The 13,885-nt window shown below is 60.0% G+C and overlaps 1 protein-coding gene across 6 annotated transcripts in view; it reads right to left on the reverse strand.

Moving 5' to 3' along the window:
• Positions 1 to 2,482: 2,482 nt before the first annotated feature.
• The window catches only part of H6PD (hexose-6-phosphate dehydrogenase/glucose 1-dehydrogenase), a 36,843-nt gene continuing 25,440 nt past the window's right edge, over positions 2,483 to 13,885 (reverse strand). For all 6 annotated transcript variants that reach the window (XM_049618835.1, XM_049618838.1, XM_049618834.1 and 3 more), the window contains 2 exons: positions 10,046 to 10,315; positions 2,483 to 8,926 (listed from right to left, as the gene is read on the reverse strand). In XM_049618835.1, coding sequence (XP_049474792.1) covers positions 7,563 to 8,926; positions 10,046 to 10,315 — 1,634 coding nt within the window. In that variant the 3' untranslated portion in view covers positions 2,483 to 7,562. The remainder of the gene's footprint in view (positions 8,927 to 10,045; positions 10,316 to 13,885) is intronic.

Consider the following 13,885-nt stretch of genomic DNA (forward strand, 5'->3'; position numbering starts at 1 on the left):
GAGACAGAATCCGAAGCAGGGTCCAGGCTCCGAGCTGTCAGCACAGAGCCCGACGCAGGGCTCGAACTCACAAACCTCGAGATCATGACCTGAGCTGCAGTCGGACGCTTAACCAACTGAGCCACCCAAGCGCCCCTTAAAATATTTTTTATCTCTTCTATTTGTATCTGTCTTGCAAGAAGTTCACCTCGTAGCACTACCGCTCATTTCTGGGGGATTGAAATGAATTTTGTCCCCCTACATTTCTTTGGGTACTTTTCGCCACTGTTAGAATTCAGTTACAACAAGCATGCGATATTTATACAAAAATATGTGTGATTTTGTTTTTCTCTAAAAAAAAAAAAGCCAATATGCAAAGATCTTACAGTGGTTAATGCTGGGTGGAGACAATCTGTATGGATTAGTATTCTTATCTTTGTGCTTTTCTGTATTATTTTTTCTTTCAGTTAAAGATAAAAGCATATGGGGTGCGCCTGGGTGGCTCAGTCGGTTAAGCGTCTGACTCTTGATTTTGGTTCCGGTCATGATCTCGCGGTTCACGGGTTCGAGCCCTGCGTCGGGCTCCACGCTGACAGTGCAGAGCCTGCTTGGGATTCTCTCTCTCGCTCTCTCTCTCTCTGCCTCTCCCTCTGCCACTCACGTTCTCTCTCTCTCAAAATAAATAAACTTTCAAAAAATAAGCAAAAAATACATAAATAAATAAAAGCACATGGAGTGGAGGGAGGGCGTAACTGATTATTTCCAACAATGCTTCTTCCAACAAAAAATACATCGGCAGTTGCCACAGGCCCAGGGCTTGGGATGAGAGAGGGGAGGGGCTGTGTCAGTGCAGGACGCAGGGTTGGGTGAGGCGGAGCAGGCACATCACACCTGCCAAGGCCCGGCAGCCGCACGGACCTCCCGGTCTTGCTCTCCACCTACAGTAAGTGGGAAAGTGCCAGGCGTGGGGTCAGCCCGTGCCCATCCTCCCTGGTGCCAACATGAATTCTGGCCCCCGTTGCGGCCATTGCCACTCCGGCCCACTGTGAACGGAGGGGATCCGGTCCCCCCCTGGAGATGATGACACCCACCAGGCTCCCTTCTGCCTGCCACACCCACCAAGGAGCCCCGTGCGCTGGACACACCCTGTGGAAGCCTCTCGATCCCAGCCGCCAGCCCCGTTCTCCTCTCCTCACCCACAGGCACCTGTCTGGGGCCCCACAGCACACCGTCCCGAGCCTGTCTCGGTGACTCTCCCCCAGGCCCCTGCTGGGGTGGCCTCCCGGCATTACCGAGATGACCCCGCTCAGCACCTCCTTTCGGGGGGAGGCACCGATGTCTGGTGACCTGTGGACGATGACGCCTGGACAAGCCCTGAACCCTTCCAGCTGACGATTCTTGCCCTGCTTTCCTGACTGCCCTTCATTCATTCATTCACTCATTCACACACCGCCTGCACGGTACATACCCAGAGCCTCTGCGGTCTGGGTCCTCAGCGGACAGGTCAGGGACGGCTGGGCAGATGGGGGAGAGAACAGAGGGCAGTCCCCTTCTGTCGGGAGAAGATGCTGGAAAGGGTGGGGGGGGGAGCAGGTACGGGTGACTCTCCAGGACCGCCTTCACGGACACTAGCTGGGCCGCGAAGCCTCAGGTGTCAGTAGGCGGGGAGCCTGCCTCCCCGTGTTTCTGGAAGGACGGCACCACCTTCCCTGCAGAGAGTGGGAAACCGACACTGATTTGTCCCCCAGCTCAGGGCCACCCCCCCCTCAGGAAGCCTGTTCTCTGCGCACTTCCCAGGCAAAGTCACGGTCAAGAACTGACTACGGCCTCTGGTTTCCAGCCTTCATTACCGCCCACGGGCCTTCCCTTCTTCCCCTGGGGACTCTGGGCGTGTGTCTGTCCCCTGTGCCTCTCGGTCCCTGGGGACCTCGCCCCTTGTGGATGTGCCTGCGGCTCCTGGTGCCGCCTTGTGAGGTCACCAAATGTGCCTGGGTCCCACAACCAGCAAATCTCTGGCTCCTGTACCCCCAGTAGTTCTGGAGTTTCGTCGGACTCCCCCAGAGTCCTTATGTTCCTGGGAACATGGCATGGGTTGGAGGTGAAAATCAGGCAGAGGACACGAGAAGACCAACAACGCCATCAGGCCCTGCGGACTTCAGAGATGCTCCCTCCTGGTGCCGCCCCCTCAGACACCACAGCACGCGCCCTCTGGGCAAGGTCTTCCCCACCTGTCGCGCTGCCACCAATGCTGGGGGGACCGTTTAGGGACCTATGAAATCCAGTCACGGGGAGGGGGGTGCTGAGAGCCCTCAAGCAAATGGGATGCAGCTGGTGGGGCCAGACAAGCCCGTGTCTGCAGTGGGGACGTAAGGATGTAAGCAGGTCCTCGCCCCCAGGACCTAACTGTCCCTCCCCCACTGCCAGAACAAACCCAGTGCCGTACCCAGTACCAGGTCCGTAAGCCGCCCCACTCCATCTCCCAGAGGAAGAACGAGCGCAAGGGTTTTGGCAAAACGATTTTATTGTTTACAAAATAAGTGTCACGTCTGACATACAAAAGTCATTTTAAAAACTCGGTTCTGAATGCGTCTCACGGTCTGAGACATCTTTAAGTGGCCACTATTTCCATAAAAACCGGGGCAGTTTCTCTTTGCACAAAAAGGCAGGGCACATTCCTGCTGCTTGGCGGAGAGGAGCCTTCGTGCCCGCAGTCTCCCCACCGCACGCGGGACGCAGTCCCTCTGGGAACAGAGCCCCCCGTGGCACAGAAGCCCAGGACCGAGTGTCCCGGTGTGGGACAGAGAGCGCCCGGACACGGCCCTGGTTCCCGCGCCGGCCCCACACCCCCTCCAGGTCTCTCGCTGGCACCGGACCCACTCGGCCTTCCCGGCTGGAAGCACGCGGCCCTGCACTCCGTCCGGGGCAGCGACCGCTCTCGGGCCCAGCGGAGAGGCCCTGCCGGCTGCGCTCAGCCCTGTTCTTCCAAGAGGACGGGCCCGGGAGGGGCAGGTGGTCAGGGCGCACCTCATGGCGGGTGCCCTCGGGGCCCTCGATCAGCGCTAACCCTGGGTCCTGGCCTCTCCCAGTTACTAATCTCATGACGTTTTACGACTGACCTTTCTAGGCTGACGTAGCGGTACAGCTAAAGACCCAAACTGGACAAATTTGTGCCGTGTCTGTCTACACTTCCGCTTTCAAAGTTAACATTCAAATATGCTCCCCTGGGCTCTCGGCCCAAGAAAATGCGTTTCCTTGGCCCTACACCAGAGGGGCAGACAAGGTGCAGAGGCTTCCTTTCGAACACCTGAGAGCAGCACGAGCGGTCCGCGCAAAGACCGGCCTTGGGAATCAACAAGTAAGCAGAAGCACAATTAATCTAGACCTCCGCCCCGTCCAGCCTTCCAGGCAGACACAGAGGCGCGGACACGTCCCGGGAGGGGGCGGGGGATCTGCTTTGCCAACAGATGCGCCCCCGGAAGCCGGCTGGAGAGGAAGTTTCCCCCAAAGGGATCGTTCTCCCCAGCTTGCTAGGATTTCGGAAATGCCTCCTCAAATCTCTCGCTGCCCGTCTCGTGCTGGTGACAGCATTACTGAGCTTGCACCTTGTGTAGCGACGGGCCTGGGACCTCAGGTGCCGCGCTCACACGCTCACCCCCCACCTCGGGCTGCCGGTGCGGGGGTGGGAGCGCAGGCCCCGGAGAGGACCTCGGCCACGGCCGCGGCAGGTCCTCGGGAACACAAGCTGCTCCCTGGTTCCTGCTCCCCAGGGGAGGGAAGGCAGCTCTAAACGGGGGCGGCGCCCTGCTCTAGCTGACCGGGCGCCAAGAGGCGGGGGATCCAAGACCATGCGGCGCCCACCTCGAGCCCCAGGCCGGCAGCACGAGGCGGACGCCGGACCGCGGGGACTGTGGCTTGGGTGACCCACCGGTTGGCAGAGGGAAGACGGCAGGCAGGGCCCTGACCCTCTTCCTCCAGGAGGGGCCACCTGGAGGGTGGCCAGGGGGGCACGGGAGGGGGACAGGCAGCAGAGGCTACAGGTAAGCATGCGGCCGGCCGGCGGCCAGCCTGGCGACACTGGGAGGCGGCCGCCCTCTTAAGGCCCTGGCCCCTCCAGACTTTGTGTTTCAAAGGGTGAGCGCGTGCGGATGGCGCTAGCCTGCCACCGAGGGCGCCACTGGCCTTTCCTGTGCCTTGCTCCTTCCCGAAAATGCTGCCAGGTAGCCCTCCTTCCGGAACACGCTGCCAGGCAGCTTCTCTCAAGTGGACTGAGTTCTGCAGGGTCCCGGGTGCTGAGGACAAAATCGAACTGGATAAAACTGATGCCGGGTCTGCTTATGTGAGGCTGCATATGTTTTTATGGGAACAAATTGTTTGTTCCGGAAAACTGAATTGCACGCAACACCCCGCCCTGCCACACACACACACACACACACACACGGTTCTGTGGAAGCTTCTCCCTTTCTCTGTCACACTGTCCTCAGCTCTCTGTGCCAACGGGGAGAGGAGGGACCCAGGCAAAGCCCTGGGCCCGGGGACACGAGCCTGTGCCTTCAGGAGCACTCCCCTGGAGGAGCGTTCCCAGCCAGGTCACTGGCAGAGCTTGGATTCTGCGGCTAACGGGGGTGCCTGTGGGAAGAAGCCGCTGTCTGCAGAGACAAGAAGCAGGGAGGGTCATCAAGACGCGACTATTTTCACGTGCGGTCAGCAGAAACCTTTGCTCCCAGATCAAAATCAGACTCTCAGCCTACAACCACCTGGAAAGTCCCTCAACTCTTTCCCCACAACAAATGGTAATATGCTCGTTCTAGAGATGCTAATTTGACGAGGAGGGGCCCTTCCGCCTCGACTAGTCCAGGTCGACAGACAGCGACAGCGAGGGCACACAGGCCGCTGACTGCCTCCCCAGGGAGCCGCTCCGGAACCGGAACCGCAGTTCTGGGCAGGAGGGGGCGCCACAGGGCCAGCACCCCTGTGGTCATCAGAGGCCTCCAGCTTCAGCTTCCAAGCCATCAGTAAACAAGGACCCCTCCACTTGCCTCACGGGGTGGCTGACAGGGTAGCAGAGACCAAACGAGCAAAGCCTGAGTGACGGCTGACTCCCCAGGGAAGGTGTGTTTCTTGCTGAGGATCGGAGTCCAGAGAGGGTGAAGGCCTTCACCCCCCGGGGGCCCGGTTCTGAGAACCGCTTCTTCCCAGCACAGGGACAAGGGAGGGAAAGGGAGACTCAGACGCGGAGTTACTGGCTGTGTCTCCTGGTGGCCTTTGCTGGTGTGATTTTTAAGACGGCACTTGACCGTGGAGAGGAGGATCCTGAGCCCCTCTGCCCTCCCCCCCCCATCCCGTGCACACGGATGAAGGGGGCATTCTGAGGCAGGGCCCTCCTCTAAGCACCGGACGTCCTGGGCTCACCCCCGCACCGACTCACTGTAATTCAGAATGGTGACATCAGAAGCCTGCTGGCCCTACATCCTGGAGGCCTCCGTGGGCACGTGGGGGGCCCTTTCTCTCAGTGCTGCAGCCGCAGAGGACGAAGTTTCCCAAGGAACACACGGGCGGTGCTCGGGGCCAGCAGCCCAGGGAGGCAGAACGTGAAAATGGGAAGAAACGCACCCGGGAACTGCTAGGAGGGGGCTCCTCTCTGGTCACACGTGGAGAGGGCAGGGATGGCGCGAGAGCGCCCCCATGTGGCCACAGGTGGCACCCGGCCTGCAGCCACCCACGTCCTCTCATGCCCGCTGGCCAGCCAGGTGCCTAAAAGCTAAAATGCCGACCCTCCAGAAAGAGAGACTTCCCGACCAGGCACTGGGGTTCTGCCTCGCCAAGGGGGGCTCTGTTGGTGCAAAGAGAGGTGTCCTGTCTGGACGGGTCGCTGGAGGTCAGGGGAATTTTAAGAAGAGAGCCTTCCACATGGAGAGCCCCCCTCCCAGGCACCAGATTCACACGCACACATCTCAAAGCGAGACCAGAATTCTTTTAAATCCATCGCCTTGAAGGAAGTGTAAACAATCAAAAGTAGAGAAATAGATTTGGCCGGGCTCCTCCTCCCCAAGGAAAGCTCTCTGTGGGGCACCCACACCGGACACAACGTGTGACTTTAAAACAAGACAGCAGTCACAGAAAGATCGGTCTCATTCCTTTACAGTCCTGTCTTGGGGGCATGACTCTGCAGGAAGCTGGAATACAAATTCAATATGTAAGAATATTTTTTAAAAGAATTTCAGACTCACCGCCGTCCCCCTCCCCCGCCGGAACCTTGGGGGTTTCGGAAAAACAGGCATTACTTGACCCACCGCTAACCAGGAACAGAGCAGCCACGCTCCTCTTAAAGAGAAGCTACCGATTTCTTTTCCCAGCTCTTTCACAGTGTGTTAGCGGGAGGGGCCGGTGGACAGCAAGTAGGTCGCTCCATCCGGCATCATCCACTGGGAGGGAGCCTAGTCGGTGGGACGCCTGCCCCCCCCCCCCCGCCCCCCGTGGCCCCGTGAACCCGCCATGTCCCCGAGAAGGCCGCAGCTGCCCCACCGAGGGGGCCTGACTCCCGTCTGGTCAGATCAGAGCACCTGGATGGTGGGGACCGTTTGCACGGTGTCTCTCCCCACATATGATGTGTCACCATCAGAGAAAGACTTAACTGGATCTTTCCTGGTAAAGCAAGAGGGTATACTGAGAGTGGAAACGCCCACCGGAAGTCCCCTGAGGTACAGAGGACCCTCATAAGTGGGGGATCCCTGGAATGGCCGAATCATCTCTGCGCACCTTGCATCGCGAAGGGGGCAGGGGCCGGCTGGAGGAGGGAGAGCAGGCGGGGACCTCCCCCAACGCAGAGAAAGCTGCGAGATTTCTGGGACCTTTTAACTTCCTTGTGTTTGTTGCTGTGTAACGCTACCATCCAGTCCTCTGGGGGGCAGCAGAGAGACCGAGGGATGAGAAAAGACCCCACCATCGTCAGAGTCAGAACCGAGAGGAAGGGAACCCAGAGGGAGCAGGAGAGACAGCCACCAAGAGGCCAGAACAGAAGGCTAAATGTCAGAGGCTCAGGAAGAAGGGGAGGAGGGGACAGAAGAAACGGCGACTCGGCCAACTCGAGGTCTCCGGACAGTTCCCAGCAACCTGCTCTGCGTGGGCTCTGCACCCGGTGGACACCTGTGTCCCTTCTCTCTACCATCCGTGGTCTGTTCCCATGGGAGCCAGCTCAAGGATCACCCCCTCCGGGAAGCCTTCCTGGGTTAACCTAATCACGGCGTTCTTGCCGGAGTTGGGAGCCTTCCCCCCCTGCCCGGTTCTGTGCTGCTGGTGTTCATGGGGAAAGGCCACAGGTATGCTCTTAAGGTGGATACTTCTCTCCTGAACGGGACCGGAAACTTCTCAAGAGCAGAAACTCCGTTTCTTCCTTGCACCTGTGTCTACCCACCACAACTAGACAGGGACTGTCAAAGGGACTGGGATAAGGCCTCGTCCTTTCCTCTCTGGCGGCCTAGCCCCGAGGCATCGGGTTCCAGGCAGCCAGGGCAGGTGGCAGGACGGGGGACAGGGGACAGTACGGGGAGAGCGAGAGCGGGAGTGAGCAGAGGCCCCTGGGGCCCTCATCCCAGAAACGCCTCATAGTCCATGTACCAAACCAGCTGGCCGGAACTAGGCAGGACGCCCGAAATGGGCCATTTCTTGGGCTCGTGGCCCACGCGGCTCACCAGCATGGTGATCTCACGCTTCACCCTGCCCATGACCAGGACCGCCACCTTCCTGGCGCGGTTGATGAGGGGCAGGCTGAGGCTCATGCGCTGGAACGGCCTGGAGGGGCTCTCGGTCAGCACGACCAGCTGCTCGCCGTCCAGGCCGCTGGGCGACTGCGGGAAGAGGGAGGCCGTGTGCCCGTCCGCGCCCATGCCCAGCAGCACCAGGTCGAAGCTGCTGTTGGCCACCAGGGCCGAGATCTCGCTGGCGTACGTCTGGGCGCCCTGGTCCTCCTCGGCGCACAGCCGCTGGCGCAGATGCACGGGCATGGGGTGAATGTTGTAGTAGGGGACCCTGATGTGCTGGAGCAGGTGGGTCTGCAGGTGCTGGAAGTTGGACTCGGGGTCCCAGAGCGGGACGCAGCGCTCGTCCACCAGCCACAGGTGCGTGTGGGCCCAGGGGAAGCCGTAGTGCCTGGTGGCCAGCTGCTGGAACAGGGGCACGGGGCTCGAGCCGCCGGACAGCGCCAGGTGGAACGCGCCAAAGCGCCGCACGGCCCGCACGGCCGTGGCCTCGATGTCGTCGGCCAGCTTCGCGATCAGCTCCTCGGGCCAGGCCGAGATCAGCGGGCTCTCTCGGTACTTGGCCTTGAGAACCTGGAAGCCGCTGGGCATCGGCGCGGGGCCGGGGCCCGGCACCAGCCGCTCCGGCTGCTGCTGCGAGAAGCACAGCCGGGCGCCGCCGAACTCGAAGTCCAACAGGTGCCCGTTCTCAGCGCCTCCCGGGTAGAGGCGCGGGACCTCGTGGGCCAGGCTGTCCAGCAGGGGGGTCCAGAAGCCCCAGGAGGCCAGCAGGTTCTCCGTGGTGACGAAGGAGTCCTTTCGGCCGTGGAAGATGCGAGATATGAGGACGGAGTAGGCGTCCTGCTCCCTCACGGGGCTGTAGGCATAGAAATCGGACAGCGGGCGGCCGAAGAGGCGGAGCCCCGGCCGGGCCCCCAGCTCCTTCCAGCTCTCGGGGGGCAGGGAGGGCCCGAACAGGTTCCGACTGACCAGCACAGCAGGGCTGCCCAGCTCACCGTGTCCGATGTAGAAGACGATCTGCCGAGGGAGGCACTGGCTCTGGTCGGCGACCCAGTGCTCGTCGTTCTGGACGCAGTAAGCCTGGTTCCTGAACAAGATGCGAACGTAGCCCACTCTCTCATCCAAGGCTTTGCCGGACATCAGGATGAAAGGGACGCCCTCCCAGCGAAGGTTGTCCATGTGAACGAGGACGCCTGAGGTGACAGGGGACGGCAGGGCTCACGCTCTGGCACAGAGAACCGAGGACTTCCCGGGGCGCCGGCCTTCCCTTCCTCGCCTCTGCCAGCCCTTCTCCTTGCTGCCCCCTCCTGCAGGCAGCCTGTGGAGCACCCGTGACCTTGCTATGTTCACCCTTTCCAGCATCTTCTCCTGACAGCCAGCGCTCGAAATGCAGCCTCTGGGCCACCTCGGACTCCCACCTCCGTGAGTGAGGTACCTTAGAGTCCCAGTCCCCCTGAGAGACAACCAAAGTCTCGCGGTGGGGGCGAGGTCGGGCCAACCCCGACTCTTGCCGGGAAGGAACGCTTCCCTCCAGTCCACAGAGCACCCGGGCGTACCTGAGGCAGGGTGGTGTGCGGGTAAAGGGGCCTGCAGGGCGCCGTCACGGCCGTAAGAACCAGAAGCTGAGCGTGCTCCTGATGTGTGCTCCTAGCCTGGTTTTCCCAAGTTCTCTCTCTGCACGACCCTGGGCAAGTCTGTGCCACCCTCACCGAGCCTCTCATTTCCTGACCTTTAAATGGGGATGATAATCATACCTGCCTTGCGGGTTTGTGCATGCGAGGATTTAACGAGGTAACATGCAAAAAGTGCCTGGCACGTCGTAAGTGCCCAATAAACAGCCACTGCTCTTGTAGTGGAGTTTACTGCCTGCGGCATTAGGGAGCCAGCCCTCTCCAGGAACGCTCTGGGCCCGTGGAACTGTCCACGGGACGTCGCCGGTGGACATCTGTCTGAGCCGCAGGGTGACTGCCTGCTGGAGGGGGCCCGGGCTGGGCCCGGACACAACCGCAGCCTCACTGGGGGCTAGATGTAAGGGGGGGCCAGGTCTGAACCCGGCTCAGAGAGCTCTGCGGGTGTGTGTGGACGTGGCCCGAACCGAGATGACTAACGGGTGCCCTACCCCCACACGGACCCAACAGGTGACCTACCGCTTTAAGATGGGGGAGGCCGGAGAGCCAAAGGAATCTCCTCCTCGCCGACAAGCACCCTCGTGAACACCCCACCCGAGGTCCCTTCCAACCCAAAGCGAAGCGTGTTCGAGCCTGGAAAGCTGCCCCGGGCGGCGGCTGCCCACGCCCGGCCCCCGAGCCCACCTGCGAAGGTCGGCGTCAGGCTGTGGAAGCTGTCCGGCTTCTGCTGCTCTCTGCGCACCTGCTCGCTGTATGCCTGGTACTGGCCCAGGACGGCGCTGCCCTTCTGCAGGCCCCGCAGAGCCCGGAAGGCCCGGAGCTTGTGCTGGAGCACAGACTCTGAGCTGCTGATGTTGTGGGGCAGCTCCATGGCCACGAGGGTGAGGACCTCGGTCAGGTGGTTCTGGAGCACGTCGCGAATGACGCCGTACTCCTCGTAGAAGCTGGTGCGGCCTGTACAGCAGAGAGGAATCAGAGGCTGTAAGGAACAGTCAGCGGGGCGCCTGGTGATGGGGGCGGGGTGGGGGGGTGCTTAGTCGGCTGAGCGTCCGACTCTTTGTTTCAGCTCAGGTCACACTCTCACAGGGATCGGGCCGCGCAATGGGCTGTGCACTGGCAGTGTGGAGCCTGCTTGGGATTCTCTGTCTTCCTCTCTCTCCACCCCTTCCCCACTCATGCTCACTCTCTCTCTCAAAATGAATAAACTTAAAAAAAAAAAAAGAGGGCAACATGCCAGACTTCCCCAAGGCACACCTGGCCCCCTGCCCCTGCCGCCTACCCCTGCCGTCTTCATCCCCCAGTCCGTAGAACTTCCAAACATGACTTATGTCAGAGCAAATCTCAATTAAGAGAAGGAAGGAGGGTGTCTCTGAACACTCTAAGTGAAGCTGTCAAACCCTTGGGCCTTCCCGGGAATCTGCACAGTGAAGGGTCTGGTCCCGGAGAAGGCCAGACTGCATTTACCTGCAGATCTGTGGCCGGACTCCCGACCCTCCCCAGGCATCAGCTGGGAGGGAGGTCTGGCCCCGCAGGAGGCCGCAGCATCGAGGCGAGCGCCTGGGCTCTGGGCTCTGGCTGCCGCCTGCTAGCGTGGTCCTGGGCGTTACCCGACTCCTGGGTCTGTCCCTGCATCCCGCCATTAAGTGGGGCTAACAGGTGCCACCCCGTCACCAAGGGCACAAATGTGCCAGGCAGCGTGCAGGGGCCGAGGAGGTCCCTGTCCTCAGCTTTCAGTGGGAGGGAGGAAAAAATAAGTCAACGAAGGAATTACAGACAGAGAGTCAGAAGAGGGCAAAGGGCGGGTCCTCTGAGGGCAGGGGAGTCAGCGCTGCCAAAAGCGAGGGAAAGACTGGCGGGGAAGCCTTCGGGCGCAGACAGCCCGAGGTGGGAAAGAGCTCGGCTGGGAGGGCCTAACGGAAGGTGAGCAAGACGGAGAGGCCAGGAGGGCAGGGGCTGGTGGCACGTGGGTCTACATTCAGAGGAAGCGGGTGGGGAGAATGACGCAGGAAGAGACACGATCCTGGCCCACTGCGGGGAGAACGGTGCAGGCCAAGGAGGCCAAGGAGGAGGCTGTGCGGTTGCCCCAGCGGAAAGGCAACCGGGCTGGGGCTGATGTGGCAGCAGAGGAGCCGGAGGGAGTGGACGATCTGTTCTGGGGGCAGAAGTGACGGGACCTGCTGACCGCTGGGGGCAGGCACAAGAGAACTGCTAGATTTGGGGCCTGAGCCAAGGACGGGCAGCGGTAGAGGGCCACGGGGAGAGGAACAGTCTGGCGGAGGGGAAGCCATGAGTTCCCCTGGGTGTGTTGAAGACTAAGACATCCAGGGGAGGACGCCGAGTTGGCAGGTGGACAGGGTGACAGGGTGAAGGAGAGCGACACAGACAACACCGAGCACAGAGCCCCGCGGCGGCAGCCCCCCGCCTGCCCACAGGCTCCCGAGGGGCAGCGCCCACGGTTATCCCTGTTCCACGCCGGAGGGAAGAGCCAGCCGTCTAGGGCTCGTCCCAGCAGAGTCGGGAGCTGGCCGAGCCCACGCTCGACTCCACGATATCCTCCGGACGCAGCACGAGGTCTGATTATCGGTGCCTCGGATACACACAACCCAACAGGCGTAGAGCTTCGGATTCAAATGCACAACCCCTCACACGGCCTGGTTCATATTCCGCCGACCGGCCAACGCCCAGGCCGGTTCAGAGCCTTGGACAGAGAGAGTCTGCCATCACGGCAGGAGGGGCAATCGTCCGTCAAAGGCTTTGTGTGAATCATCTAGAACTCAGGATTGCTTCTTTTGCCCGGCAACTCCTAATGCCCTACAAGTCTCGGCTTCTGGAGGGTTGTACTGACCTCTTGGCCTGCACCCCCGGGGGTGTCCGGGGGCCCTGTGTTCCACAAGCCCCGCTGACTGCCTCAGTGCCCGTCCGTCTCTCCCCCTGCCACGCACAGGAGCTCCCGCAGAATAGGCGTTGCACCTGTCCGCCCACTGCTGCTGGCCTCGCACCCGACACGGCCCCGCAGCCGCACCCACGGGACACCGGGCAGCAGAGAAAACGGACATCTACACGTCATCACGAATCAATCGCAAAAGTATCACGTCAGGAGGAAGAAACAGGATTGCTTTGATAAAATAAAAATTTTGAAAACAGGATACGAAATGACTACTATAAATACAACGTCAACAAACAAAAAGTACGGTTGGAAGTCAGAAATTCCACGGATGGGTTTTATGGATAAGAAACATCTGAAAAGAGTCAGTCATGAGAAGACAGATCTGACGAGACTATCCTGAGTGCAGGATAAAGGGGCAGAAAGACCCACACTCACATGCAATCACACACACACACACACGCACACGCACGGTATGCCTCTCCTTCAGGATGAAACAATATATTGTTTACGGAATCAGACTTACCCACAAACAATGAAGACAGTAACCTACCCCAGATCTGGAATAGTGAAGGGGAGGAAATGGGACAGAATTTGGGGAAAGACACAATAAAGCTCTTTTTAAAAACAGGGCGCCTGGGTGGCTCAGTCGGCTAAGCGGCCAACTTCAGCTCAGGTCATGATCTCAGGGTTTGTGAGTTTAAGCCCCATATCAGCCTGCTTGGGATTCTTTCTCCCTCTCTCTCTGCCCCACCCCCCACTTGTGCTCTCTCTCTCTTAGTAAATAAACTTAAAAAATTTTTTTAAATGGTTTGGTTGGGGGGCGCCTAGGTGGCTCAGTCGGTTGAGCGTCCGACTTCAGCTCAGATCACGATCTCATGGTTTGTGGGTTCGAGCCCCATGTTAGGCTCTGTGCTGACAGCTCGGAACCCGGAGCTTGCTCCAGATCCTGTGTCTCCCTCTCTCTCTGCCCCTCCCCTGCTCACTCTCCCTCTCTTTCAAAAATAAATAAATAAATAAACTTTTGAAAGAACGGCTTGGTGGGTACACTCGATGTGTTATATCGTAGTTCTTACACGTCCTACATATGTTTAGTATGAATTCTTTTTGATCTAGTTAATATTTAATTCAAACAAGCAAAAAGAAGTGGCCCCTAATTCAACCTGGCTGGCCCCGCACGCTCCCTCACAGGGGCCACCCGGGGTCCTCGGCACCAGTCCTGAGCCACCTGCCCCAACCAGGCTCGTGGCGCGTGCTCCTGCCAGCTGGGCGGCGAGGAGGGCCAGGCCATGACTGGCGGAACGTGCCCTGAATTCAGCCCAATGTGCCACGCCCGACGGAACACCGTGTCGCGGGGCAAGAAATGGACCCAGGAACCTGCTGGCCAGAAGGCACCTCTGTCCTCAGGGGCAGGAGTCTGACTCTTGCTCTCGGCCAGAACTTGAGGGTGCAACCCTGGCCACGCTAAGCCCTGAAAGAGTGGGAGAATCCAGCCCAGCTGTGCCAACCGAAATGCCCAAAGTGCCCCCCCGCTGAAACGGTGCCTGAGCTCCTCCAGCCCCACAGGGCTCTGGTCTTCAAAGTTCTTACGATACGGCTGAGAAGAAGGACATCAAGAACAGATAATAACTATATAATAA

The sequence above is a fragment of the Panthera uncia genome (assembly GCF_023721935.1).
Source record: "Panthera uncia isolate 11264 chromosome C1 unlocalized genomic scaffold, Puncia_PCG_1.0 HiC_scaffold_4, whole genome shotgun sequence".
NCBI classification, from domain to species: domain Eukaryota; kingdom Metazoa; phylum Chordata; class Mammalia; order Carnivora; family Felidae; genus Panthera; species Panthera uncia.